The sequence below is a fragment of the Lissotriton helveticus genome, chromosome 3_1, assembly GCF_964261635.1.
Source record: "Lissotriton helveticus chromosome 3_1, aLisHel1.1, whole genome shotgun sequence".
Classification (NCBI taxonomy): Eukaryota; Metazoa; Chordata; class Amphibia; order Caudata; family Salamandridae; genus Lissotriton; species Lissotriton helveticus.
In genome coordinates this window covers 1,644,458,837-1,644,486,413 of record NC_136061.1, presented here as the reverse complement: position 1 = coordinate 1,644,486,413, position 27,577 = coordinate 1,644,458,837, and the positions used below count along the sequence as shown (strand labels likewise).

General features: G+C 46.8%; 1 protein-coding gene across 1 annotated transcript in view; it reads left to right on the top strand.

The window, feature by feature from the left end:
* The first annotated feature begins 694 nt into the window (after positions 1-694).
* The window catches only part of C1QL2 (complement C1q like 2), a 75,261-nt gene continuing 48,378 nt past the window's right edge, over positions 695-27,577 (top strand). Inside the window, exon 1 of the mRNA XM_078683982.1 lies at positions 695-1,516. Within this exon, the coding sequence (XP_078540108.1) occupies positions 929-1,516 (588 nt within the window). The 5' untranslated portion in view covers positions 695-928. The remainder of the gene's footprint in view (positions 1,517-27,577) is intronic.

Here is a 27,577-nt window from a genome sequence, read left to right as displayed (position 1 = left end):
TGGTATGTATGTGGCAGCTTTAATGAAAATCATTAATTTGGAAATTCCATTGAATTTCAGTTTATTTCTCAACAGATTGATTTCTATGTGGGATCTCTGTGGGAATCTCTTCCGATAGATTCATTCATTCATTCATTCATTCATTCTGTCTGTCTGTCTGTCTGTCTGTCTGTCTGTCTGTCTGTCTATCTATCTATCTATCTATCTATCTATCTATCTATCTATCTATCTATCTATCTATCTATCTATCTATCTATCTATCTTCAGATTATATGTACTGTCTGAGGTCTCTCCAGTATATACCCTCCTTGTTCAGTTTCATTTTCCCCTCTCTCTCTCTTCAACACCACTGTTTAAGTATCTTGTCACCTCCTTTGAACCCTCCTCTTGCTAAATCCTTCCTTCCACTTTCTTTATTTATGCCCATCCTTTGTCCCTCTTTCTACCTATCTTTCCACCACCTGCCTCCCACCTCCATAAGTTTCCAGCCAGCCTCACCCCCTCTCTCGCCAGCCACTTTCTTTAGCCCCCCTCTTCCCTCCCGTCCTCTCTCAGCCCCCTCTACCCCTTCTCGCTATCTCCCCGCCGCCGCGCAGGTGCGTCCCATCAGTGAGCGCACTAGTGGGCTCGGGCAAGTGCTGTCACCATGAGTCGCCGCCTCCCCCTCTCTTTGAAGCAGAGCGGCAGTGGCAGGCTGAGGATGCCCGCGGACACCGCGCGTTCAGCTTGAGGTCACGGCAAAGTTACTGGGCGTCAGCAGCACCGGGGGCGTCCCGGCTTCCCGCGGCTCGGCGGGCTCCTGCTCCTGTCTGGGGGGCGCCACTCGCAAGTGGCCATCATTACTTCGCACAGCAAAGAGGACTTGGTGGCCCTCGCTTCCCGGATCTTCCAGAGGAAGCGCCTGGTCGTTGCTGTGCTGGGCATCATCATGGTGCTGCTGCTGCTCGTTGCCATCCCGTTCCTCATCCAGCCCCCCAAGGCTTCGGCCCACTACGAGATGATGGGCACCTGCCGCATGATCTGCGACCCGTACAGCGCCAAGCAGCCCAGCAGCACGGCCGTGGAGGCGCTGCAGGACCTGAGCGCCGTGCCCCCTCCGCCTTTCATCCAGGGACCCAAGGGGGACCAGGGCAGGACGGGGAAACCTGGCCCCAAGGGTCCCCCGGGGGAGCCAGGGCCCCCGGGACCGAGGGGTCCCCCCGGAGAAAGGGGGGACCCGGGCAAACCGGGCTTCCCGGGACTGGCCGTGGCCGGGACAACGGACACCACCGGGGGGACGGTGACCACCTCTTTCAGCGGACCCAAGATCGCCTTCTACGTGGGGCTGAAGAGCCCCCACGAGGGCTACGAAGTGCTGAAGTTTGACGACGTGGTCACCAACCTGGGCAACCACTACGACCAGTCCACGGGCAAGTTCACCTGCCAGGTGCCCGGGATCTACTTTTTCACCTACCACATCCTGATGAGAGGCGGGGACGGCACGAGCATGTGGGCAGACCTGTGCAAGAACGGGCAGGTGAGCGAGGGCTCCGGGGCTGGAGCCGGTGTGCGCCATGGAGGCGCTCGGAGAGCAGCGCCTTGAAGTGGGGAGTCACGGGCTGGGCAGAGTATGGAAAGAAGTGGAACAGAGACTGGGCACTGGGAGGAAGGGGCGCTAGGGCAGAATCTAGAGAGCAGAGCAACAGAGACCGGACAGTAGGAGTAAGGGACGGTGGTGGGTCGCTGGGGCAGAGGTTCGACACGAGGGTAGCAGAGACTGTGGAGGAAGAGTCGCTGTGGGATTATCATCAGATGGGCAGTATCGTCACCAGTAATTGTTTATATAGCGCCAACGACTTAAAATATATCATAGCGCTTTGTGGATGTAGGGACCAGTGACCATGGGAACGTTGGGACATTCCAGGAGAGTTTGGGGAGCAGAGGCTGGGAGGGGGGTGGGCTGTTGGGGACACAGAGTGCAGGAGTCAGGAGAACATAAGGTGTGTGTATAGGGAGATGGGGCTCAGTCGGGGAGACTGGGGGGTTGGGGGGAGCAGTGGTGGCGATGTGGGGCGTTACGTAAGTGAAAGACGGGCACCCAGAGACCGGGAACGTGCGGGGAGAGGTCTGTGGGAGTCTAGAAAGCAGAATGGAAGTGTGAGGAGCCGAGCCCGGCGGGGTGATGCGCAGCGGCTACAGGGGAAGGAGGCAAGGACCTCCGGAGACGGAGAGGGCGGAAGTAGGGGCTAGGCAGGCAGAGACTAGGGGTGTAGGAAAGCAAACTAGGTAAGTATCTGAAGCTGGAAGGGCAAGCACCGGGGGCAGAGGCTGGAGAAGCGCGGGAGCAAAGGTGCGTGAAGTAGAGACGGGGTGCGTGGGGAGCAGAGAGTCAGGGGGTAAGGGGAGGAGAGACTAAGGAGGTAAGAGGAGCAGAGACTGAGGGAGGATGAGGAGCAGAGACTGAGGGACTGTGGGGACCAGAGACTAAAGGAATAAAGGGAAATAGACTTAGGGGCTATGTTGAACAGAGACTTAGGGAGAAGGAACCGTTAGAGTATGGGGACTCATTGGGGTGCGGATTAGGCGTGTATGAGGACCAGAGACTGGGGGGGGGGGGGGGAGGTGGGGTGCACCGGGAGCAAAAACTGAGGGACATGAGAAGAGGTAATGGATGAGGTCACGGGGCAGAGCCGCGCGACTGTGGGGAACCGAGACTGGCAAAGTGCTGGGAGGGGAGTACGTGATAGTATGGGGAGCACGGATGGGGCACGTTTGGGGGCACTGGAGGAGTCAACAGCAAACGTTGGGAACGTTTGTGAAGCAGTGACTGATGTAGCGCAGTGGCGGCGGGGGGAGAGAGACGGTCGGAGTGTGGGGAACTGACTAGGGCAGTACAGAGGCAGAGAAGGAAAGAATGTAAACAAATAGACTTGACTTTTGATGGAAAGTGAGAGAACCGGAAGTATGTGATTCTGGGGCAGATTTCTGTATAGGCTTCAAATACTGAGAAGGTGAAAATGCAAATCTAACAGAAGAGCCCACAAGCCTCTTATCACTAATGTACCATGGCCCGGGGAGGGGATGCGGCTGCGGCCTTGTGCCAGTGTGGTAGAAGTGAGGAGCCGGAGGCTGAGATAAGAACCAGATAACTACAAGTAGAAAGGCTTCAAGGAAGGGAGTCAGAAACCAGTCACCGCTCACATGCTTGGAAGTCAGGTTCTTTTTTTGGTGCTTAATTTCTTTTGCAGGGGTCAATGGTGTGTTGAGGGTGTTTTGTAGCAGCAAAGTCAGTGATTTTGTGTTTTGTCTGTAAAAGAAGAAAATACTAACTTTTTTTGCTGCTACAAAACAGCATGAATTACTTTAAAAAATGGGGCCAAATAGCACACCACTTATAAATATATATTATCGGATAAATAGGGCCTTGGTGCAATTAGCGTAAAAAATTAAAATAGCCCCAGCAGACCGTTTATATAATCCAACTCCAAATCCACATTTAAATTGAAAATTGCCTAGATCTTCCTCTTATTGCAAGACACCGTAAATAACAGTGCATCTAGGGACTATAGCATCCCATGATCTTAGATTTACTAACTTTAATGCTTCAACATCACTGGTGGCCCTCAACATTTTGAACAGGTGCAGCACCAAGCCCAGGGTTGCACAACGCCTGGGGGGAGCATGCATTAAAACCTTTTCAAATAAGTTGCAACCTGTCTAGAACATAGATACTTTGTCAGTGGCTGGGCTGTTACAAATACCTATTACCTATGATTTAATGGCTACTTCTCAATAAATGGAGCACCAAAGAATCAACACAAACAGCAGGTCTCCCACTGACGGCAGCAGCACTTTCAGGATGCTGAAACCTAAACAGGAATGGTGTCAGAATTAGGGGTGGGCGGAATTTGCGCAATCCTGTTACGCGAATCTCTAAAAAATTTCCGCGAACAATCAGAAATTCCGCGAACACGTGGAATTCCTTATTCGCAATGCTTTTTTCCTGTTCGCAATCGCTGTTTGCATGCTCGGGGGAAATATCTTGCGAACACGCATTTTGAGAACGCGAACATGCAAAAAATTTTGCAGTCGTGGAATGCAGAATTTTGGGCAATTTCGCGTTCTCCGCAGAACACGAAATTACCCAAATTCCGCGAGCGGAACGGAATTTACCGCCCAGGCCTAGTCAGAATTCGAATTTTCAGTCATTCATCCACCTATACATTCACCTCAGTAACTTAAGCACGAGCTGGAGAAATCTGCCTGTAACCTGCATGTCACTCATGCCTTATCTGTATATGTTCTGTGAGAGAGGGAAACTTGCTTTGTTACTTCTATGCAGTCCCTGTTTGGTGAGGAAGTAAAGCTTGCACTGCTACTGCCCGATTTGTACCTGTTCTGTGATGGGAAAGATTTGTGCTGATGCTACCCTTGCTGTACCTCTCCTTGAGGTTAGGAAACTCGCATTATTTCTGCCTAAAGTGCACCTGATCTATGAAGAGGGATGTTTCCAATGCTGCTGCTCTATCTTATAAAAATACAAAGGATATTTTAAATGCACTTGTGTAACATGCCCTGGCCAGTCTGAAGCTTTTGTGGGACCTAGTGCAAAGACACCAGTTACCGAGCCCTGACCCGTTTCTGGGTTTAAATCATAGCTCCCCAGCTTGTCCAAACTGTGTGGCCCTGGGCAATTACTTTTCTTCACTTTGCCTCCTTTCCTTTGCTCATCACATTTGAGAGCACCTTGAAATAACTCAGTTAAAGGTGTACATTTTACAAAAACCTCTACTTTATATGGTATGTTAGACCACAATATTGCTCCATTACTAAAAACAATAAAGGCCTGATATAGATTGCATTAGACAACCTAATTGCCTCTTGGGTTCTCCTACCCTCGTTTCTAGCACCAGGACATGACTTTCCAAAGTTTCTGTGAGCATAACAAAAGTTAATTAATTGACTAATAACATTGCCATTTGGGAAGTAGAGGAAAGAATGTGACACCACACAAGGATAGGAACTGCACAATGTTTAATTAGAAATCCTGGTTTCAATCCTGGCTTCAAAGCTTGACAAAACAATGTTACCTTTGCCTCTTGACTTATTAAACTGTAATGGCAGAAAGGGTGTGGTTCACTAATTCTAGTAGGGGTCACTCAATGTAGTGATAAAGTCTAAGGTGCTAAAGTGAAACAATCCAAAATAGTCTTCTTTATGTAAAAGGACACTCCTCAGATACAAAGTCAGCAACACTTGCAGCAGGTTAGGAAGTCCTTGGCGAGATAAGAGCTGCCCTCCTCAGCCTCCACTGTGCTGATTGTTCAGACAAGAGGCAACACAGATGGAGCTGCTCAGAATTATGGGGCCCCACTGTCACTGCCTAACAATCACTCCACTTTTGGTACAGGTAGCGAGGCAGGCTATGCATTGGTATTGGACTATGATTACAAGTGACTCACCCTGTGAAACATTCTGTGTGTTCTGACAGCCTTGCACATGAGACATAGTGAGGACTCTTCAGGGAGTGAGGCCTAAGAAAATGTGTCCCATCTCCCTCCTCGCCTTCTTTCTGAGGCTGGTGAACATGCCATAGGAAGCAGGGGCTTCTTCACAACACTTGTTGTGATATGCCTATATTCCTGGGTAAGACGCCTGGACCATAGTGGCAAGATTTGAGCACCAAAGCATGTTAATGCAAAGAAGAAGTAAGATCCCTTACTCTCCCTTCCTGCTTTTAATCATGAGGCAGGGAGACCCCAGAAAGCAACATTTTAGCTCACCCACAAACACATTTAATACGTCTAATATGCAGTAGCAGTCGGTGGTGGGCGGGGACGTGGGGAGGGGTAGGGGCAGGGTGAGGGGTAGTAATCTATGGATTACGGAGGATTGTAGTTAAGTAAACATATAAATAAATAAAATGAATTTCGTTGCGTGAACTGCATCCCCAAATGCGATGCAGTGCACGCAACGAAATTCGTTTTTATTTATTTATATGTTTACTTACCTGTAATCCTCTGTAATCCATAGATTACTACAACACCCTGCCCCTCCCCACGTCACTGCCCGGCAGCTACTCCCACCACCGACCGCTACTGCTAGTATGTCAACATAAGTGACATAATCACACCCAGACTAGGGAGCCCGTAGCTAGGAGAATATACAAGTAGTGAAAGTAGTACTTGTCAATGCAACGCTGTGCAAGATATGGGACCCACTGATGAAGAGTATCCAACTCAGTAGGTGAGTGTTCATCATCCTATATGAGTACATGAACATATGCTGATTCCTTAAAAGGTGGGGCTGTGTTATGCACTTCTTGAATGTTTATGAAAATTATACAACAGTGCTTTAACACCTCTCACTCACTCTTTAGTATTTTAACTACCTGTACCTGATCTGTATGTGAGAGAGTTGTGTTATGTTCCTTATATTACTGTCACGTCTTTAACTTATTATTTGTGGTAAAGAGAGGTTAGTGCTACTACTATCCATGCTGTACGTTTATTGCAGTGGTCTTCAAACTTCTTAATGCTGCGCCCCCCCTATAAAAAAAATCATCTGCCCACATTTTTTTCACAATTATTCTGCTAAATTGGCAATGTTTAAACATTGCAGTTATGTTCTGTTATCCATTTTACACATAATCCCAGTCAGAATATAAATGACGAAAGATGTTAATGATGGCCCATTACAAAGTGGCTTACCACCGCTCATGTTTTTATCAATTAAAACAAAGTATGATGCTTATCTCGGCCATAGCCTGGCACCCCCCCCCCCGAGCTCACTTAAGGCCCCCAGCTGCGCCCAGCACCCAGTATGAAGACCACTGCTTTATTGTGTTGTGAAGCTACAAAAAGGCCCTGTAAATTATGCTTATTGCAAACCTAAGTGACCATTTGGTGTGCAAAAGTTTGAGAATCAAGCTGGTAAAAAGGCGAAATAGAATCTTTTTCAATATAAACTAATTTGAGTATTTGCTGTAAATTATTTTAAGACTGCAAACTGCCATGTAAATTAGCTCAGCTTTGCACATAGTTTATAGGTGACGCCATGTTATCTGTAAAACTGTTCTGAGATTTCACACAAAATCTGTGCTGGGGGATTTCCGGGCCCGATTCACAGAACTAACTTAAGACAAAATCCTAAACTTACTACTTTTGGTATTCACAGAAGGCATTTAGTAGTAGTAAAGTTAGGATTTTGTCTTAAGTCTGTCTTAAGTCTGTCTTAAGTCTGTCTTAAGTCTGTCTTAAGTTTGTCTTAAGTTTGTCTTAAGACTGTCTTAAGACTGACTTAAGTCAAACTTAAGACAGAATCCTAACTTTACTACTACTAAATGCCTTCTGTGAATACCAAAAGTAGTAGGACAGACTTAAGACAGATTTAAGACAGACTTAAGACAAACTTAGGACAGACTTAAGACAGACTAAAGACAAACTTAAGACAGACTTAAGACAGACTTTGCTTTATAAAAGTAAGAGTACATTTATTTAACACACACACCACTCAATACACTCATACTATACACCAGTTTACAAATATACAGAAGCTGATGGAATTACATTGTGACATTGCATAACATCTCCACCCTCCCGCAGGGGGGTGGGGTCTTGTACCACCACTCCCATGTATGCACATCATCTTGCCCCAATGCAGTGAATTGGTCTCAACCTGGAGCGAGGGCCCTGCGCACTGGCACCATCCCAGTGGCGACCCCCCATTATCTCAACAAGCATTAAACAGGCCACACCTGCCTTGGTGACACATGACCCTGACTGTGCACCTCCTACTGACCACACAGTATGCACCTCTACATCTTAAGGGCTAATAGTCTGGGGTCTTCACCTAAGCAAGAATATATGTTTATGCACACTTTAGAACGACAGTACTCAGCACATTTGGATATCATTAAAATGCATTGCAATTACAGCCCCTAAAGGCATCACAGATGATCACAGGATTAAGTTGTATATACTGCCAGACACCCTAGCAAGAATGTCTAGCCACTTAGCTTATGACATCACCTTACACCAATACTTCACATTGAACATCAGTCCGTCTAAAAGAAATAACCATTAATAACTGCCTTTCAGTGCAATTACACCTCTTCACCTCCAGGGGATGCCCTTCTGCAGACATCAGCAACTCAGCCCTTCACTCCTTGATGCAATTATCAAAACACCCTCAGCTGAAGAACATAAGTTCCAGTCCAGAAGGTGTTAACTGCAAGTTGAGCCCTGGAGGGGTTGATTCCTTTGAATCCCCAAGACACTTGGCTGGGACTTTGCTCTTCATGCTGTGGGGAGACTGTACTTCTCCAGCAGCTCCCCAGTACCTTTACACATGTAGGGTGGTGTCCCCGTTCTTCTGGGGCCACCACAAGCCATGAAAACGGGGTGTTGCCCTTGCAGGCCAAGACCGGCCTGCAAGGGCAACACCCCGTTTTCATGGCTTGTGGTGGCCCCATTATGGGTGTTGCCGCATATTAGGCCGCTTTCTGGGGCCTCGGTGGGGGGCCCGGTCCCACCCAGACCCCCAGCTGAGCACAGAAGGCTCGTGGAGCCCACCCGGCAGTTCCTCCTCTTTTCTGGGGCCCGGTCCCACCCGGGCCCCTCGCACCGCTGCAGGTCTTCCCTGGGGGTCCGGTCCAACCCGGGCCCCCAGCTGTCCTCCTTGGTTGGATGGCAGCCTGGGGAGCCCACCCCCAGCTGTCCCTGCCGGCTCCCCGCGCGGCCAGCACTCTTCTGTGCTGCCGCGGGAGCCGGCCGATCCCTTCTGGTCTGCCTGCTCCAGCGGGCAGACGTGAGGACTCCCGCAGTCCTTGCCGGACCTCGGGGGAGTGCGGCGGCACTCCTCCGGCCTCCTCCTCTTTGCTGGGGCCCAGGGATGGGGTCCCTGGCTCCCGGACATCTTTGGGGGGGGGTAGGGGCGCAACAGTGCTCCCCCCATCCTGGCACTTTGGGGCCCGGAGATGGGGTCCCGGGTCCCGCCTCCTGTCTTCTTCGCAGCGGGGCCCGGAGTTGTGTTCCCGGCCCCACTTCACAGGGAGCGCGATGGCGCTCCCCGGCACAGGATCCAGCGGGGGCCAGGGTGGGCTCCTGCACCCCCCGGGGCAGCTTCAGCCCGTCTTTACTTCTTTTGGGGGGAAGCCCCGGAGACCTGACCCACCGGAGGGCATCTATGAGACCGGCGGCAGAGCCCCACGCGCTTCGTCGTCGGTCTTCTTAGGGGTCAAAGGTCACTTACCTTCCGGGGGCCTTATCTCAGCCCTTGGGGGTCAGATCTGCCCCATGTTCACGTCTTCTTGCTCCTGGTGGTGCTCCCCAGCCACTGAGAGCCCTCTCCTCCATCCTCCGGGTCTCCAAGAGGCTGCATTTTGCATGGAGCGGTTTTCACTGGGTACCTGCGACTCTTTTCTCCCTGCACAGAGCCCCCTGCTTCTGCGCACCGGTCCTGGGCTCTTCTTCTGGCGCTGTTAGGGGCCTGGGGGCAGTCAGGGGTATCCTCCTTCCAACTGCCCATTGCGCCAGGCTCCAGCACCTTTCGCCTCAGCAGACCACACCCCAGAGAGAGCTTCTCTTCCTGTGCAAGTACTTTTTAAAAGTTGAGTAGGGGGCTGGCAGGAAGTCTCTGTGCGTCCTATCAAACCGCTACACATCACTTCCCTGCCCCTGCTCCCTCTTTCTTGTCCAGCCCCTGGGTTTGTTCAAAATGGCAGTGTCTCTGGCCACATGGCCTCTGAAACCCAACTCCTTGCCCCCTCACTGCCCTCACTGTGGTTAAGCTTGGTGCCTGGCACGCAGCGACAGCAGTTGATAGATTGTCTTGTAGCTCCACCTATCTTTTCTCCTTGGAGGGAAGATATTCGCTCTGGGAAGAAAAGTCATTAATGTAACCTGCCAGGGCCAGACCCCAGCCAGGGACTCAGAGAAATATGACATTTCTGGAGGAACCAAAAGCAGTACAAATATGACTTTGGACTCTGCAGAATACCTATTTTCACATCCGCTACAATGGACATTAGTGCGCGTCTGGAATCTGTAGGCTTTGTGGACGTCATTTTAGCCATGGGCCCCACATCCCCATAGGGGAATAATGAAGTGAAAACACAGTAAAACACACTGACTTTCCCTGGCATGTTACTTCCCAGGGTATAAAGCCTATTCCATGTCACCACCCAATTCTGCATGAGTCCTGCCACACCATTCAATTTGTACCCTCTCCTGGACTGCGCACGCAAGGAATCTCCACTGCGCAGCCCCTACACGTGTGCACACGCATGTACACCCGTGTCTGCATGTAACCAGCACAGTGTCCCATACTCCAGCTGCTGCGCAGCGGCCTAGTCAAGCCAGGGGTACACCAGTAAAATCTCCATGCAGTCTCCTTCATTATGAGTTCACTGTGGGTGAGGCCCAGATTATGAGGCTCCCCCACAGGTGCTCAAAAAGTGAAAAATTCGGGCAGCCCATAGTGTCAGAACCACCTTCTAACACTATTGTATGAACTATCTAAATGTAGCAAATGCAAAATGGATTTTAGTAGGGTTGTGGCCTTGATACACACATCCTCTAGACTTGCTGAATGGTACACACATGGAACATCCATGCCCCACATGGAAGGGAGGAGGATCTTGTGGTAGAGGACTGGCAGACCAATTTAAAAAGGTGCAGAAGTACAGTAGTTGCTTCTGCCCACATGGACAGGTAAAAGGTCCTTCTACAATCAATACCAGCACTGTCAGTCATCTAGAGCCTGGTGAGCTGATAGTAGCCAAACTTGGTAAGGAGAGTGCACATGGTGTGCTTTCCCAGACCACAAAGCCCTGCTCTGGGCCACAATTATGTCACAAATGCTTCTAGTGCAGACATATAATTTTCATTTGTGTGGAAATGGGGGGAAAAAAAACAGCTTGCTATGATGGACTTTAGACAGGGGTGCACAATATCCCGAGCCATGCAGGGGACCTTTCTTCCTCCCTATGTGCATCGTCAGGTTATTTAGGCTATCCTAGAGAGTGTAACTTTCTCCCTGTGATACGTTTGAGAAAGTGGTAGAATAGGAGCAGAAGAACATTGATTTAGATGTGGTCACAACTGTGCCCCAATTATTGAAGATCTTTTTTCAATATACTACTATGTATGATGTTAGAGTTAAATACATTGGTAGCTACAAGGCTAGGGGGAGTTGCAAAGCTTTGTGCAGTCTCCATGAGAAACTATACATAAAAAACTGGTGGTCACAGGGTAAATATTTAAATAATTTCACGAGACTCTGGGATAGGAAGGTTGTATTGCTGTAAACATATATGTACTTCCTTTCATTAAGAATACAGTCTACAGGAACAAAAGCTCAGGTGTTTTTTCTGAAAGTTGTTCAACATTACCCTAATTCATCTCTTCTAGCCTGCCCTGTGTCAGTCCATCAGTGGACACAACAATTTGTGAGCCCACTATAGGTGCTCTCTGGTTTGTGTTGGTGTTCGGCAGCATAGAATATGGCTCTGGGATTCAGGGGGTGAAATCACTATTAACTATTCACAGTGAGATTTGTTATTACTGCTTCGACTAGGAAGTGGTTGGGGTGACAACCAATCGGTAATTGATTCTGGTGCAGAGGCAGGTGCTTTTTAATCTCTGACACTGGTGTGTAAACCGTCCTCCGGTCCTCCAGTTTTCAATCTATGCAGCACCAAAACCTGGGGTCTTTATTTCCCCTTTGCATGTGTATTCCGTGCAGAGTATGTAATAATGTACCATGAGTTATATGGATGGGAGAGTGGTGTCCTGTTAATGGCACAGAGAGTGCCTTTATAAATAGTGACATACTCTCAGATTGGCTTGTCATCCCTATGTGTACATGACAACTTGAATGCTGCTGTCCCTGGGAATGAGACCTAGAAATTCCACTGATATTTGGGAAAGCGGGAAACATATTTATCCAGTTCCTGCTGGCTATCATCCTCCAGGTATCTCGATGAAATGAACCTGACTTTAGTCAGACTGACGCACATATCATAATCAGCAGTGGCGGCTGGTGACATTTCAAAGTGGGGAGGCGTAAAAGTTGGGGATGACTTTTACCCAACAAGGGAGAGAGCCCGACTAACATAAGGGCAGTTAGAAGTGGTCTTACCCCTGAGAAAAGTTTGAAAAAAATAGCAGCAAATAGCGCATTTTAAAAATAATTTTAATGAAGAATTTTGAGGGAACAAAAGAAGGTATAGAAAGCAATAATCAACGGGAAGTCTTGAAATATTTAGAAACATTTTAAATTCTACCCCCTTCAACGGTTATTCAAGCATGCAAATTTCAACAGTGCAACAAGTAAGATGTTTAATTATCTCGCCTGCACTCACTGCTGTCTCTGCACTGCATCTGATTGGTGACACACTACCCAGGCCAGTTTCTAGATGAACCTGAGCCAGCTCGACTGGCCTTCATCAACTCATGAAATCCTAATTAACAGCCATGCTTGATAAGTGACTAACTAACTTCTTCCAACCCCCCTCTGCGCCCCCCCCACCCCCTTGCCGGGCCTGACATGGGAGCCACACAATTTCCTGTATGCTCGTCAGCAGGGTCAGCCTATACGCCAGCAGCACTCTGGGCGAAACAAACATTGGTGTACCTAATAAAACTTAGCCATACCTCATGATTTTCTTTTTTTCAGTTGTATACAGTGCAAACTCAGCCTAGGGGCATTGTAGTGCTGTACAAGAACACCAGTTACATTACACAAAGTCATATTCGTTTTTCAAGACACAGGGAGGGAGATTAAGTTATTTTCCCAGAATCACAGGATGTTGAGACGCCGCCAGAACGTGGATCCCCAGTTCTAAAGTCGGCCACATATTGGTACATAAAGCAGTATCAGTGAAGACTCTTCTTTAACGCTGAAAACTACTGTCAGCAACAGTGGGAGTGCCACATCCAAAACAGGAGGACGGTACAGCACAAAAGCAGTGCCTGCTTCTCTGGCGCACACTCACACACACTGGCAAACACAATACAGCGAGCAGAAACCTCTAGTGATGCAAGGTGTTTCTTAAATATAGAGGACGATACATCACTGACTTTCCAAAATCGAGCTGAAGCTTGTATGTCAACAACTCCCATAGTGAGAAACACATTTGGTCATGCATTGCGCCTCGCTTTTTCTTAACCTCCTACATTTGCAGAGTCATTCAGTCCTGTTCACTGTCGCTTTCCTCTCCCTAGAGTTTATCAGTTTCACCAGGCTGTCCAAACAGGAAACCCAGAACTCAAATGTACGATTTTCAAAACCGGAAATAGCAGGAAGGAGGGTGTCACATACAGCGAAAAATAGAGAGTCTAGTCGTGTGGGCATAAAGAAACAGAGCCGATAATTCACACCTCCCCACTAAATCAATGTTTACCCCTTCTTTTTCCAGTCGCGGCCGGCATTACGGGCGGGTGGGGGGTTTGGAAATGGGGTCGCGATGACATGAGGGGATGAGGGGGAAGGCGGGAGGGGTTTGGAAACAAATATATATAAAATAAAGCAAACTTACCGTCCGTAGACTCAGTCCCGACTCCCGCCGTCCTGGTTTTCAAGTCCTGCAGCACTGTGCACGTCATCAGGAAGGCGGCAGGCAGCCTCCCTCCCCTCCACTGCTGCGTTCTTCATTGGTGCGGCCGGCTGCCCCACCTGCGTCATTTCTCTCTGTATGCTGCAGCATACAGAGAGAACAGGGAGAGTGGGCGGTGTTACTCGAGGGCAGGGGGGAGTGGCTTTCCCACTGTTGTTAATACTGTCTGTTCGGGTGGCCTCAGGCTGCCCAAACAGACAGTATTAACAACAGTGGGAAAGCCACTCCCCCCTGCCCTCGAGTAACACCGCCCACTTTCAACCAGGAACTTCTGCTTTCTCGCCGTGCGAGAAGGCAGAAACAAATGGTAGTTATTATGGCAATAACTACCATTTGTTTCTGCCTTCTCGCACGGCGAGAAAGCAGGGGGGCGGCACCCAAACGCCCCCATGGAGGAGCCGCCACTGATAATCAGTTGATTTAAGCCTCACATTTGCCATTCTAGGATGTCCAGGGAAGAAAGGCCAAGATGTACTCTCTACTGATTGGCTGAGACTATACATTTCAGCAAAAGCATGGATTGTGATTGGCCTTGCTTCAAGTCAATGTCCCCAGAGGAAGCTGAATACTGGCCACTTCTTTCCAATTATTGTACTTTTCTGGACTTTGAGATGGAACTTTGAGCCCGAACCAGAAACATGTGTTTGCAAGGAATAGGACAGTGCTTGTCATTGTTTCCATTTATGGCAGAACCAGATTTAAACCCTGCTTCAGTGATGTATCCTGGAAGATAAGGAAACTATACTACCTGGTGTATGGAAAGGAGCTGGCCCATATGGCTAGAACTGCCCGAAGGACATCTTGTATGAGCAGTGGCATGGCAATCCAGCACTGCAGCTGTGGTACATCGTTTACTTCCTGCCTAACCCCATACTATCCCTAACTCTATGAGAAACAGTATTAGCTTGCTTCAAGCTGGGACAAACATGTTAGTGTCCCTCTGACCGATTGGTCCACATCTCTCCAGATCCACTTAACCAACTCTGTAGCCCTGAGACGTCTGGAAGTATTACAAATGTAATTTATGGTTGGAGGGAGAGCGTTCCAGAGGATGTCCAGGTCTCCATGGGAGACCTTGTCAATCTAAAATCTAAATCTTTACTGGTCGTGTTCAAGATATGAGTCATTGATATTATAGTACCTGTTCAGGACGGACTCCTACTCAAGCCAGCAGATTTCCAACCAGCTTTTTCAAGTGGAAGAGAGCGTTTCTATGCCCCTTGGGAAATAATCATGATATTGTTGAATATCTGTGAGACCCTGAGATTCTTTGGGTGGGAGGTGGATGGTGGGCTCCATACACCCACCACTACTACCAAATGGTAATTCTGACAGCAAGAGAGTCATTGTCTTTCAGGATCCTAGAGCAGGAATGACCCTGGTAATTACCGGTCTGTAGGTCACACAAAATACATAAAAAGAACCCAAAAGTTCAGCTTAACCAGCAGTGTAGCAGCAGGGAAATGTATTTGTTGATTTAAAGATGGAGGACATTGTACTGACGTACTTCCAGAAAGTCTACCTGAGAAGATCTCTTGTGGAACCCCTTGATAAAACGCCTACAAAGAGCAAAGATGAAAGTCCAAGATTTACTGAGCATGTACACTGGCAGACAATATTCCTGAATGTTCAACGGGAATCAGATGATAAAGTTGGACAGCACCCTTGAGCTGCAGGACTTGACGGGTGCTTGAGGTCCCAGTCTTGCTGTGTTTGTCAGTCGAAGTAGTGTCCTACTCTGAAGGAACATTTCAGAATGACAGAGATGCAGTAGATGAGGCGGTTAAATGCTGCAAGGATGAATATCAGAACAGTCTGCTTTAAAATGAAGCATTTAGTCATAAACTGCTGCTAACAATGGTTGGTTATCCAGCAGTTTCACGGGAACTTCCTCTTGCAGTAATCTCACAAGATACATTTGGCAGGGCCTCTTTGGGTCAAGAGAATGGCTTCCTGAAATGAGATTTTGGCCTTGGAGTAGATGCACAGAGTTATTTTGCCAAAAGTGCCAGACTTACTAACTGAGTAGTAAGTCCGTTGGGAATACCTGGGATCTTGTGCTTTTGGCAGTGAGTGAGTGAAGTTCCATCTGAGATGGTGGGGAAGATGCATTGTTGATCCTCCTTTTCCTCTAACTAACCTGGGAATCCAGCACTTGTTTGCTATCACGGAACATTTCCCGAGGTCATGAATTCATGTCATCAAGAAGCACCATTACCACTGTAGGGGCTAGGGCTGTCACTGGGATATATTTTGGAACATATTTCATAATACATTTTTAGCTTCAAGCCCACCACTTGAAAGATCTATGAGATGATTGTGGAATACATTAACATTTCCCACCTCATGTCACCACAAATGAATGCTTGTTGGAGTGTTTGCATAAAATACTTAGAAGAATGATGGGTGGTTTGGATGGCCACTCCAGGAGGCAGTAGAGCATCCTCCTGCCATTTGTTTTGTTTGCTCTTTGGGATGTGCCACTGGAATAAGTGGGCTTCAGCTCATTTACATTTGTATTCATTCAAATGATCTGTGCCTCCTTACTTTGGAGAGTTTGTAATGGAAGCCAATGGCCACTGTTCCTGGTGTGGAGCATGTAGTGCTGTGCCTCAGAAGAATGATTGCCCACTCGGATGCATGAGTGCAAGAATAAACAGCAAGCCAATCAACAACTGGTGAATGGGTGCAATGGCAAGATGCAAGTCGATTAGAGTTCCACCTCTGGCAGACAAATGGTGTAGCACAGATATATGCAAAAAGAACAATTGATGGACAGAATGTAGAACAATGTCATACATTCACCCCAGTACAGAGATCTGGGCCTAAATCCATCGTTTTTTTGCTCCCCATGCCATTCCAGTTTGGACCCAGCCATATGCAAATCAGTCTTGACCTTGCGCCCAATGTGAATAGTCTAGCCCGAACAGCCAGGCCAGGCCCTCCCTGGACTGGAAACAAGCATCCTAGGACCGGTTTCAGGCTTTCAGCCCTCATCAGCCAGTATAGATTGACTCCAGTGGAATGGAGAGCATAGACATCGTCATGAAGAAGATTAGAGGCATCAAAAATTTGGCATTGGGGCAGTCAGTGTTGGGTAGCTTTGTAGGTCGGTTTTCAATGATGGTTGTTCCTATGAAAAGAGAACGCAACCTGTTCTGGTAGCTTAGATAAATGTGTTAGAGTTGTCTCATTTTTTGTAGAGTGGTTGGATATAGATGAAGGTGGGGGAATTCCTCCTTTTTCGAAATTGTGCCCTCACACACCCTTGCGGGTGTCATGCTTCATCATCGGGCGTTTGCTCCTCATGGGGGTGGCACTGCTGTCCCCTACAGGCCCCACAAGAGGGCTCTTTGGCGGAGATCTTTTAAGGAGAGAAGTTGCAGTTGTGCATGTGGGTGTGTAGGCCTAGACTCTCTAGGCCCACACACCGGCATGCACAACTGTGCATAAAATAAAATTGCCTACCCCGTACCTAAAAATAGACTTTTATTTGGGGTCCTGGAGGCAAAGTTAAAAAACAAGGGATAAGGAGAACCTCTTTTAAACAAAATTTGTAGCAGGATAAGCAGTGGCAGCTCGCTTAGGGAGTGCTGCAGTGGGGCAGGGCAGGTGCAGGGTGGGGGGGTAGTAAACTCCGGCAAACGGCGGAATGAAGGAAAGTAAATAAATAAATAAAACAATTCACATTGCGCGCTCTGCATCGAGGAGTTGGTGTTGCAGCGTGCGCAATGTAAATTGTTTATGTATCTATTTATTTACTTACCTCAGTTCCGCCGTTTGCCGGAGTTTACTACCCCCCACCCTGCTCCTCCCCCAGACTCCTTGGTGAGCCGCCACTTGGGATGAGTATTATCCTGCGGTTCTCTTATCTGTGAGTGTGAGTGACAGTGAAATTAGGTCGATATGTTTCCTATGGTACCTAAAGTGAGGTGTAGGCGTCAGTGCGCTTAGTGGAACATCCCAATTGTGTTCCTTTGTCCAACCCCTCTATTTAGATGGAGCGGCTTCCTCTGCATACCCTGCGGAAATGAAGGAGTCTACAGTTCCTCTCTTCCGTGACAGCCCATTACCTGTCCGTCCGGTCAAGCAGTTCGCCGGTACAATAGGAATAAAGAGTGTTGCTGTCTCTCAATCCTATTTTTAACAATTTGTATTGCACATCACAGTCCTGAAGAAGTGAACTGGGATCCATTAGGGACCAAATTTAGCACAAAACATGTCCACCTAATATCACTGTCACTCACACTTACGGATAAGAGAGCAGCAGGATAATACTCATCCCGCTACAAAATTTCTTTAAAAGAGGTTCCCCTTATCCCTTGTTTTTTAACCTTGCCTCCAGGACCCCCGAATAAAAGTCTATTTGTAGGTACCGAGTAGGCAATTTTATTTCACGCACACACACTCGAGGCTCACACAGCTGCATGCACATCTGCGGCGTCTCTCCTTAAAAGATCTCCACCAAAGAGCCCTCTCGCGGGTCTGCGGGGGACAGCAGCGCCACCCCTAAGAGGAGTAAATGCTCGATGATGAAGCATAACACCCGCAAGGGGGTGCGAGGGCACTATTTCCAAAAGGGGGAATTCCCCCACCTTCATCTATATCCATCCGCTATTACAAAAAATTAGACAAATCTAACACATTTATCTAAGCTACCGGAACAGGTTGCGTTCTCTCTGACAATCCTTGCCTGTGTAAAACACAAAAGGCACTAAATTAACTTATGCTTCCTATGCTTGACCCTCTGGAAGCTAGGCACAAAAGCACCCAGACTTAACTTAGAGTCAAAGTGTAAAGTAAAATGCAGCACTTAAACAGTAATAAAGTGACAACACAAAAAAAATCTCACAGCAACAACAAAAATCCAATCAGTAGTACTAGAGAAATTGAATGTTAGATGTTTAAATGCCAAACGACGTTAAGTACCAACTGAGTATATCTGCTCACGCTGGACAGGGGCAAAGTCACAAGTTCAGGCTGACCCCAATGGCACGCAGGCCAGGACCAGGACCAGGATCAGGAGCAAGATTGGCCTACTGAGGATTGTATCTTATGTCCTTGGTGTGTGGTCTGTGGGGCATTGCTTTGCAAGGCTTCGCATTGTCTGGCGCTGGTTCCAATTAAGCTATGTGGCGAGACTTTGAGGACCTTTTTGTCAATCTGGGTCAGTTACGAATAGCTATGTAGCAAGGCTTTGTTGGGCGTTGCATTGCTACTTTCCACATTTGGTGGAACCTTCAGTTAAGCCAGGAGAAGCTACCTCTGCTGCTAGCCAAGGGCCCAGTATCTGGGGAGGCAACACATGGGAATGAGAAACAAATTCTAGCAGAGGCCAGCAGAGCTCAGGTAGCAAGTGGAGCAAGTCAGCTGGAGCTTGCTGTGTCACTGTAGCTCAGAACAGGAGGTGAGTCAGACGATCCTTGAAGTCACATAGGTAGCCTGGGATGAAAGGAACAGGTCTAGTGTTCCTCCCCAGACTGCAGGGCAGGCCTCAGTTTGTAGTATCCACAAGTCCAGGAGTAAACTTTCAAAAAGTGTCATTTTTAGAATTGGTACTTAAAATCAGGGCCACTGGAAATATGTAAGTGTGCGGCAATTTTCACATAATTAAAGATTTCCCACACTTGCTACGTAATCTACCATCTGCCGCAAAATCTGCAGATTTTAACCAAACAATTGCTTCTAGCTCAAACGGCTCAAACGTTACTAAAAAAAGCGGGTGTGTGAGTGTGCAATTGGGTATGTGAGTGCCTTTGTGGATCTGTGTGTGAGTGTGTGAGTGGTTCTCTGGGTCTCTGATTGGATGTATCAGTGACTGTATGGGTGTGTGAGTGGCTGCATGGATGTGTGACTGGGTGTGTGAGTTGTTTTCTGGGTCTTTGAGCGGGTGTGTAAGTGACTGGGTATGTGAATGATTTCTGTGGGTCTCTGAGTGGATATATGAGTGACTGTATGGGTGTGTGAGTGGTTATGTGGGTGTGGGTGTGTGAGTGTGTGGTAGGGGAGTGTATGAGTTGGTATGTAAGTGCTTTTGTGGGCCTCTGAGTGCTGTGTGAATGGCTGTATGGCTGTGTGAGAGGCTTGTCAGTGGTTTTGCTGTATGTGTGTGTGAGTGGGTGTGTAAGTAGCTGTGTGGGTCTGATTGGGTGTGTAAATCACTGTATGGGTGTGTATGTGGCTGTATAGTGCCTGTGTGGATCTGTAAGTGGCTGTGAAAGAATTTCTGAGTGAATGTACAGGTGTGTGAATGGGTGTATGGATGTGTGAGTGGACATGTAAACAGAGGTTGTGTGAGATAGTGTGTGAATGAGTTTGTGAGTTGGTGTGTGTGTTTTTTTATTGGGGTCTGGATCTGCAGCAAATTCATATGGGTGGTCGCGCTAGCTATGTGGTGATCTGCAGATCCTCAAGCACCTTAAAGAAAATGTTTTTGGACAATTTCTTGCCCATGAGGAGTCCTTCATCATTCCCATGGGATCAGGATACCTCTATCCTGACAGCTTAAATCCTAATTAGACTTCATTCCCCCCACCGGGAACCGTGTTCCGATTCACAAAATGTCAGCTGCACATGTTCTCTCAGGTTGTGGTAAGCCGATCATGGCATTGATTTTGGTGTGTGGATCTGCGGATCTAGACAATTTTTATTCTTTAATGACTCCAAAACTTCTTAACAGACTTACACCAAATTACAAAAAGCATTCTTTCTGGATCAAGATCTAGCTTTCTGCCAAATTTAGTGTAATTCCGTTCAGTGGTTCGGGTTGAAGTTTTGTCTGAAATCCCTATAGGAAATTGCATGGGGAAACCACATTCCTGGGACCCCCTTTTTTTAGGCCTCTTCTTGATGAATCGCCCTGAAACTTTCCAGACAGCAGTTGAAGTGAGTGGCAAAATGGTTTTGAAAAGTTTGTCAAGATTCATCAAATGGCACCAAACTTATTAGTAAATCAAAAACGCTTTTCCTTTGGAAACTAGGTCCTAACTATAACAACTGCCCACAACAGCCCCACACGTACCCCAGCAGGCAGCCCTGACAGATGAGGCAGGACAAGACACAGTCCTGGTGATGCGGGCCTTCCCTGCATCTCTGTTTGATTCCCTCAAAGTGGACTTGCAAGAGTTCAAGTGAGACATGTTGCAGGTACTGAAAGAGGTGAGACAGGACTTTGGCTCACTGGGTGACAAGGTGTCCACACTGGAAGACAATGAGCAAGCACGGGGCGGGGAGGTTTAAATGTTGCAGCAGGAAGATCTTCGCCTACAAGAATGACTGGCAGACCTCAAGGCCCATGCAGAGGACCTGGAGAAATTATCACACCATGATAACATACACTTGCAAGGAATTCCAGCAGGTGCTGAGGGGAAGGACATACAGAGCTAAGTTCAGGCACTGTTCCACTTCTTTGGCCATGCAGAGAACGGCACTTTGCAACTCAAAAAATCCCATGATGTAGGCAGCTCCAGGAGTAACAACGTGAGACCCCTGACATCCTGGCATGTGTCCAGGAGTTCCAGCTTAAAGTAGAAATCATTAGGAAAGCCAGGGTCTTTAAGGGTCATAAACTGCTGCTCTACCAGAACATTTTGCCCCTCACCTTACTGCACCATAGGGACTTCAACCTGATTTCAGAACTCTTGCCCTCTAAAGAGATTTCATATGAATCTGGCATCCATTTCAGATTGTTTTACACTGAAAAGGCTAACTCCACCAATGCAAAATGCTTGTGGAGGCACGTCGCATCTTAGGTCTGGAGGTGGTCTCCTCCCCCTCTCCTCACTGGGCCTTCCCCAGAGCTCCCCCCATATACTTCTTACTGGCAGAAGTCAGCTAAATTGAGTAGACATTATTGCCACATCCCAAAGGAAATCACCCAGGAACATAAAGCTATCCTGGATAGACTCATATCATAGTCTGGCAATGGCACTACATAATCTGCAGCACCACTGAAACTCGGCCTTTCTACTATATACATACACAAAGGAGTCTCCCTCCATTGAACTGAGCCTGTGGCAGTGGAGGAGCCCGGCTACTCTCCATTTCTCAGGATGTTCTACACCACCTTCCTGACCAGACCACACCCAGCCTGCTGTTTTCCATTTTTAACGGATTTCTCTCTGATACTGTTATGGTTGTAGTTATGTTAGGAATTTCTTTGATATTCAGTCTCCCTACACTGCATAATCAATAGATAACGGGGCTCTGAAGTTCCCGTGCTCAAGCCCTTAATAAACTACATGACTGGGTTCTCTAGCCTGAGACAATATCATTGCTTGCACTATGCGCTGACACTAGCAGTCAAGCTCACTTGCGTCAATGTTAGAGACATAAGCAATTCGATCAAGAGGGCTGCTATTCTATCTTTCTTGGAGCGTAGCAGCAGTGATATCTGCCTAATCCAAGAGACACATTTACTGGCCAAAGTTAAGCACATGACAAGGTCCTACTGGTTCTATGGCCAATGCTGAACCTCAGGCAGGTGAAGAAGGCTGGGGTGGCTGCATTGCTCGCAAGGGACTTCCAGGGAGAGATAGTGGGTAAATTGACTGAGATTGAGGACCGGATGCTAGCATATCGCATACAGATAGGACACCTCCATGTGATGAGTGCCTCCCTTTATGCGCCTAATGACCTTGCTGAAATCCCCAGATGCTTTCATTTTGGTGGGAAGTGACCTAAACCTTGTCATGACGATGACTTGGACCGGCCAGCCCAGCGCTCCCACCAAAGTGGAGTTTTCTTGCCCAGAGACTTGAGGTGGTTGAGTGAGTGTGGATTGGGAGACCTATAGAGACACTACGCATTCTACTCCGCTGCCCTCAAAACATACACCTGCATTGACTACTACATATCCACCCTCCTATACAGACCCTTGTCAAAGATTTGAGCATTGCCCCCATGTTTTGACCAGACCACGCCCTCTCACACTAGTCTTTCAGATGGGTAAACTATCCATTTGCCCCACAAATGGGAAACTATGCGATTGCTTCTTCCAGAACGTGTCTAGCTTCACCACTTTAAACACAGCTATCTATGCATTCCTTCAGAACATCGACACAGGAAAGACTCCAATGGCTACTCTTAGGGAGGTGCTGAAGGTGGTGGTTAGAGGGTAGCTGATCTCCATATTTGCTGTAGATAACCATCATCAACAGGAGTAACAAGAGCAATTGAAAAAGGCCGTAACTGAGTTGGAAGCCATACATAAACATACAGGGCCTCCTAGGATCTGGCATGAGCTTGACAAATTGCAGACACACCTTAAGAGACTGACCCTCTACAAGGCAGACTGTGCTCTGGCGGGTCTAAAACACAAATTCTACATTGGGAGCAACAGATGTGGTCGGATGCTGTTCTATTACCTCAGGGCTAAACCGCAATTGGATACCATCAAAGTTATGCACAACACTAACAGGAATGAGATTTGTGGGGACACACAAATAGCAGCAGTCTTTGGCGACTGTTACAAAATGTTATACACAGCTTAGAGTCTCCCTCTCAGCAGTAATCACCCCTTCTTGGAGAAGGCATGTGTAACTACACTTACCCCAGCATAAGCTGATAGCTTGGAGAAACCAATCAGACTTGAGCAGCTGCTTTCCACTATTGCCCGGTTGAGACCGTTTAAGTCCTGAGGCCCTGACAGCTTCTCACCCCAGTTCTGTAAAACATTCTGCTGCACACTAGCTCCGTTTCTCACTAGACTCTTTAACACCTTCACAGACACTGGGACAATTACTGAACTTTTGCTTGAGGCCTCCACTACAATCATTACCAATCCCGGCAAAGATAGAACACATTGCAGATCATACAGACCTATTTCCCTCCTTAACGTCAATGCCAAACTGTCACAAGCATCCTAGCGCTTTGCTTCAACCCTCTGAAATAGGCACTGGAGAGACAACTCTAAACGTATCCTTCACCTCATTGTCAAAATCCACCGGTCCAAGAAGGAGCTACTGCGTCTTGCCATCGTTGCAGAAAAAGCATTTGATAGGGTGCATTAGCCTTATCTATTTGCTGCTCTGAAGAATTTTGGTTTCAGGGACATGTTTTGCAGATGTATTTAGAGTGTTTACAACTCACCAAGGGCCACAGTGAGGGCAAACAGGGTGCTGTCGAGATCCTTCCCTATCCAGAGGGGAGTGCAAAAAGTTGCCCTCACTTCCCTCTCCTATTTGTCCTTTACCTGGAGCCCCTGGCCCAGCATATGTGTGCCGCTTCCAACATCAAAACCATTCCCTTTGGAGGGGCCATGCACACTATCAGCCTCTATGCTAACGATGTCATCACTACCTGCTCTAATGGCAGGACTCCACCACTATGGGGCCATATCTGACTTCAAGGTCAATCTCTGCGTTCGATATTGCCTGGGCTGAATCAGCTAGACCATACCTGGGTATCCAACTGGCCTAAACTGTAGACAGGATGGTGGAGGTCAGCTTCTCTGTCCTTAATTCGCAAGTCCCGGCAGACATGGCTAGATGACACCATCCTCAACTCTCCTGGCTTGGAAGGATAATGGCCATGAAGATGACTGTTTATATTTATATTTAAATCTCTATTGTTGGCGCCTCCTAGCACACCCATCCGTCCTTGCAACTAGGGTGCTATAACTTTATTTGGCACCTGCACAAGCAGCTCCTTAATTATGAAGCACTTAAGAGAGGCCTGAATGTCTCAATGCATATAAGATATTACCAAGCAACACAGCTCCGCTTCATGGTGGAGTGGGGCAGATCAGTCATGGACAAGCACTGGTGCTTTATGGACCAAGGGGTAGCTGGTGCACACATCAAGATGGTGCCCTGGTTTCCCCCCCATAAACAAGGCCTGGGGCCTATACTCTTTCCCTATCACAAAATCAACCCTCAAGGTATGGAATGAAGTGGTGCTTCACTCAGGGTTGACTTCATTTTCTTGCCTAATGACTCCAACAGTAGCCAACCCCGACTTTACGCCGGACCTACTTGGGTAGAGCTTCCACAGATGCCAGGAGGGGGGCTGCAAGTGCATAGGTTGCTTACTTGATGTTCACAAAATCATCCCGTTTGACCACATGAAAGTAGATTATGGGTTGAAGGAGGTAGATCATATCCAGTACTTACAAATCCGACACTGGATGATGAACCCTTCCGTCAAACAGCATGCTGAGAGGCCTCTAACACCCCTTGAGAGATGGATATTCCAGAGAAGATGGGAAGCAGAATTGGGCTGTGCACTCAAGTCCTAAGAATGGGAAGACATCTACTACATTACGAGGCACACAGCACACAATATGGCAAGTATGGAAGTAGATTACAAAATAGCCTCATACTTGTATCTAACCCCTGCCCACATCCAAAAATGGAGTCCAGCGCATACAAGAGAATGCTGGAGAGGCTGTGGTGGAACAGGCCCCCTATTACATTTGCTTAGGCACTGCCCGAAACCAGTCCACTACCATGCAAGAATACTTGACAATATTGATAGAGGCTCCCTTCATATACTACACTGGATCTTTCTAATCCTTTGACCTACCCTCTAAAGTCAATGCGGGGCAGCAAATAGCCCTTGCCTTGGGAGCTGCTCACCAGGCTATAGTCTCACTATGAGGCTCTGACAGGCTTCATGATTACGTGGCATGGCTGCATAAACAGTAGTTCATTCTGGGGATGGAAAAACTGTGACTTGCAGTGGAGTCCCAGCAAGATACAACCAAGAGTTGTGGTCTCCCATTATTAACATTTTATCCACCAATATAATTAGTTGACCTGTCTGAGCTATCTCAAGCTGCTACACTTGAGCCCACCCTCAACACAGCCCTCTGACACAAACCACTGACACCTAGAGACAACGCGTACAGCACAGGAAACACTTCACCCTCAGCCCCAGTTAGCTTGCTAGATGGCATGAGGTCCAATATGTATCACAATTTTGCAGGAGGGAAAGGAGGAATTTTTCGGGGGATAAATGTTGGGTTTTGTTACCAGTTTGATACTGCATCACACTGCTGCTCCATGTTGGTGTAAAGCTGTGTACAATGACTGCCTTAGCGTATGTTTATCCAAATAAACAATTGATCTATACATTGATTTAAGTCTTTTTAAAAGTCTTTTTTCAAATTGTAATAAAGGTTATTACAATATGTTTTAATAAAATATTATATATATTTATAATTTACATTTTATTTTTATAAATTAAAATAAATATAATATAATGTATTTAGTGTTCAATAAGTCTTCATCTATAATTATCCATGGGAGGATGTTGCAGTACCTGTGAGAAACCATGGGTGGTGATGGGCTTTTACCGTCTCTGAGCTGGAGTATATTTATTCTAGTTATGAGTTGAAGTACACTTATGATTGTTTTGGGTCCTTTTTTACTATAATAACTTTAGAAATATAGTTTGTGAATAGGAATGGGCTTACTTATTGGTAGTGTGTACATCTCCCTCCCCAAATTCCTCCTTAGCTCTCCCTTTACCCCTCCTTAGTCCTCCTTTAAGCTCTCCCCTTTAGTCGTATGTATCCCTAATTTCCAGCCACTCCACCGTCCTCTCCACTTTTACTAATATAACGTACACCTAAGTGGACGGAGATCTCCATAATCAGAGAGAGATCGCCACACATAAAAGACAGGAGAGGCAGAGGCAGAGACTCCACTTGTAGGTTTGTGATCACAATTGTGTAGTATTTTAGTAGTATTACTAAACATCCTATAAAATGTAGTTTGTACGTAAGTCCCTTTTTTGTGTACTGATTTGAGATCCCGAATTCCCCAAGAGAAGTCCCTGTTTAAGTACTTAATGTCTTTTTTATAAAATTTGTTCTGTTACAGCTTTAGCTGTCATTTTACATGGGAAGTGAAAAGGTGGCAATATCTCATCCTCCTACCCTTATTCAAGCCGTTATACTCTTCATCAACTTCATGACTATATAAAGAATACATCAAGAAATTTCAACTGCCAACTAGCCTTATCTCAATAAGCCCTAACAATTTTATTGAATTTCCTCACTTACAATAATGTGGAAGAATTTGTTTAGTTTTAAGTAAATCTTTCTTTTGGAAAAATCTGAATTTTTTTTTGCCCAGATATTTAAAAAAAGAACAAAGCAGAGGAGAAGGGAAAATTAGCAATTCAATGAGAAGTTTAAGGAAAATGGAGTTACAGATTTTTTAGAACACTATCTAAGACTGAAAGGACTTGCTGGTAACTCTTCAAAATGTGCCTTTTCAAAACAAGAAGAAAATAATCATCTAAAGCCAATATAAATACCATGAGGATCTTACCCCTTTCTACATATTTAGCTCCTTCTTGTTTTTTCCTTCCTTCATCTCTCCATATTACAACCTTTTCTTCATTTTTTACCATCACAGCGGGAAGGAGTGTCTTTGTGTCTATAGACATGACAGAGGTATAGGGGCCCCAAAGACAGTGAGGGTTTCTGTTGTAGGCGATTGAGATAGGAAAGCAGTAGAACAAGACACTGTGGGGTGATTCTGGTTAAGTCAGTGAGACTCACTAGGGTAGCATGAGGGAAATTGAGAAAAATGGAACTGGAATCTGTTTGTTTGACTTAACATGCAAAGTTGGGTCCTTGAAATTATAAACTCCAAGTGTTTCTGAAAGCTCTTATTAATGACACTATAGAAAATTGCCATCAAAGGAGGTTAAGGATTTGAGAATATGCTCCTGGAATGTCAATGTCTACTGAAGGAAAAAATAGAGCAGCAGAATTTTACTGTTTAGAGGAATTTGGGGCAAACTATCATTCTCCTACAGGAGACTTTCAAAATCAAAAAGTAGTTAACTTAAGACTAGATGGACATCTTTGGTTGTAATATCTGAACGGAAGGATTCTATGAGAACTGTTGAAATCCTAGTGAAGAACACTTGTCAGTTTCAAACCCTAAATGTTGGTAATAATGCCTCAAGTCACTCAGCTACATCTATTTAAAAAAAGCTACAAATAAACTACTTATAGTGGCTAGT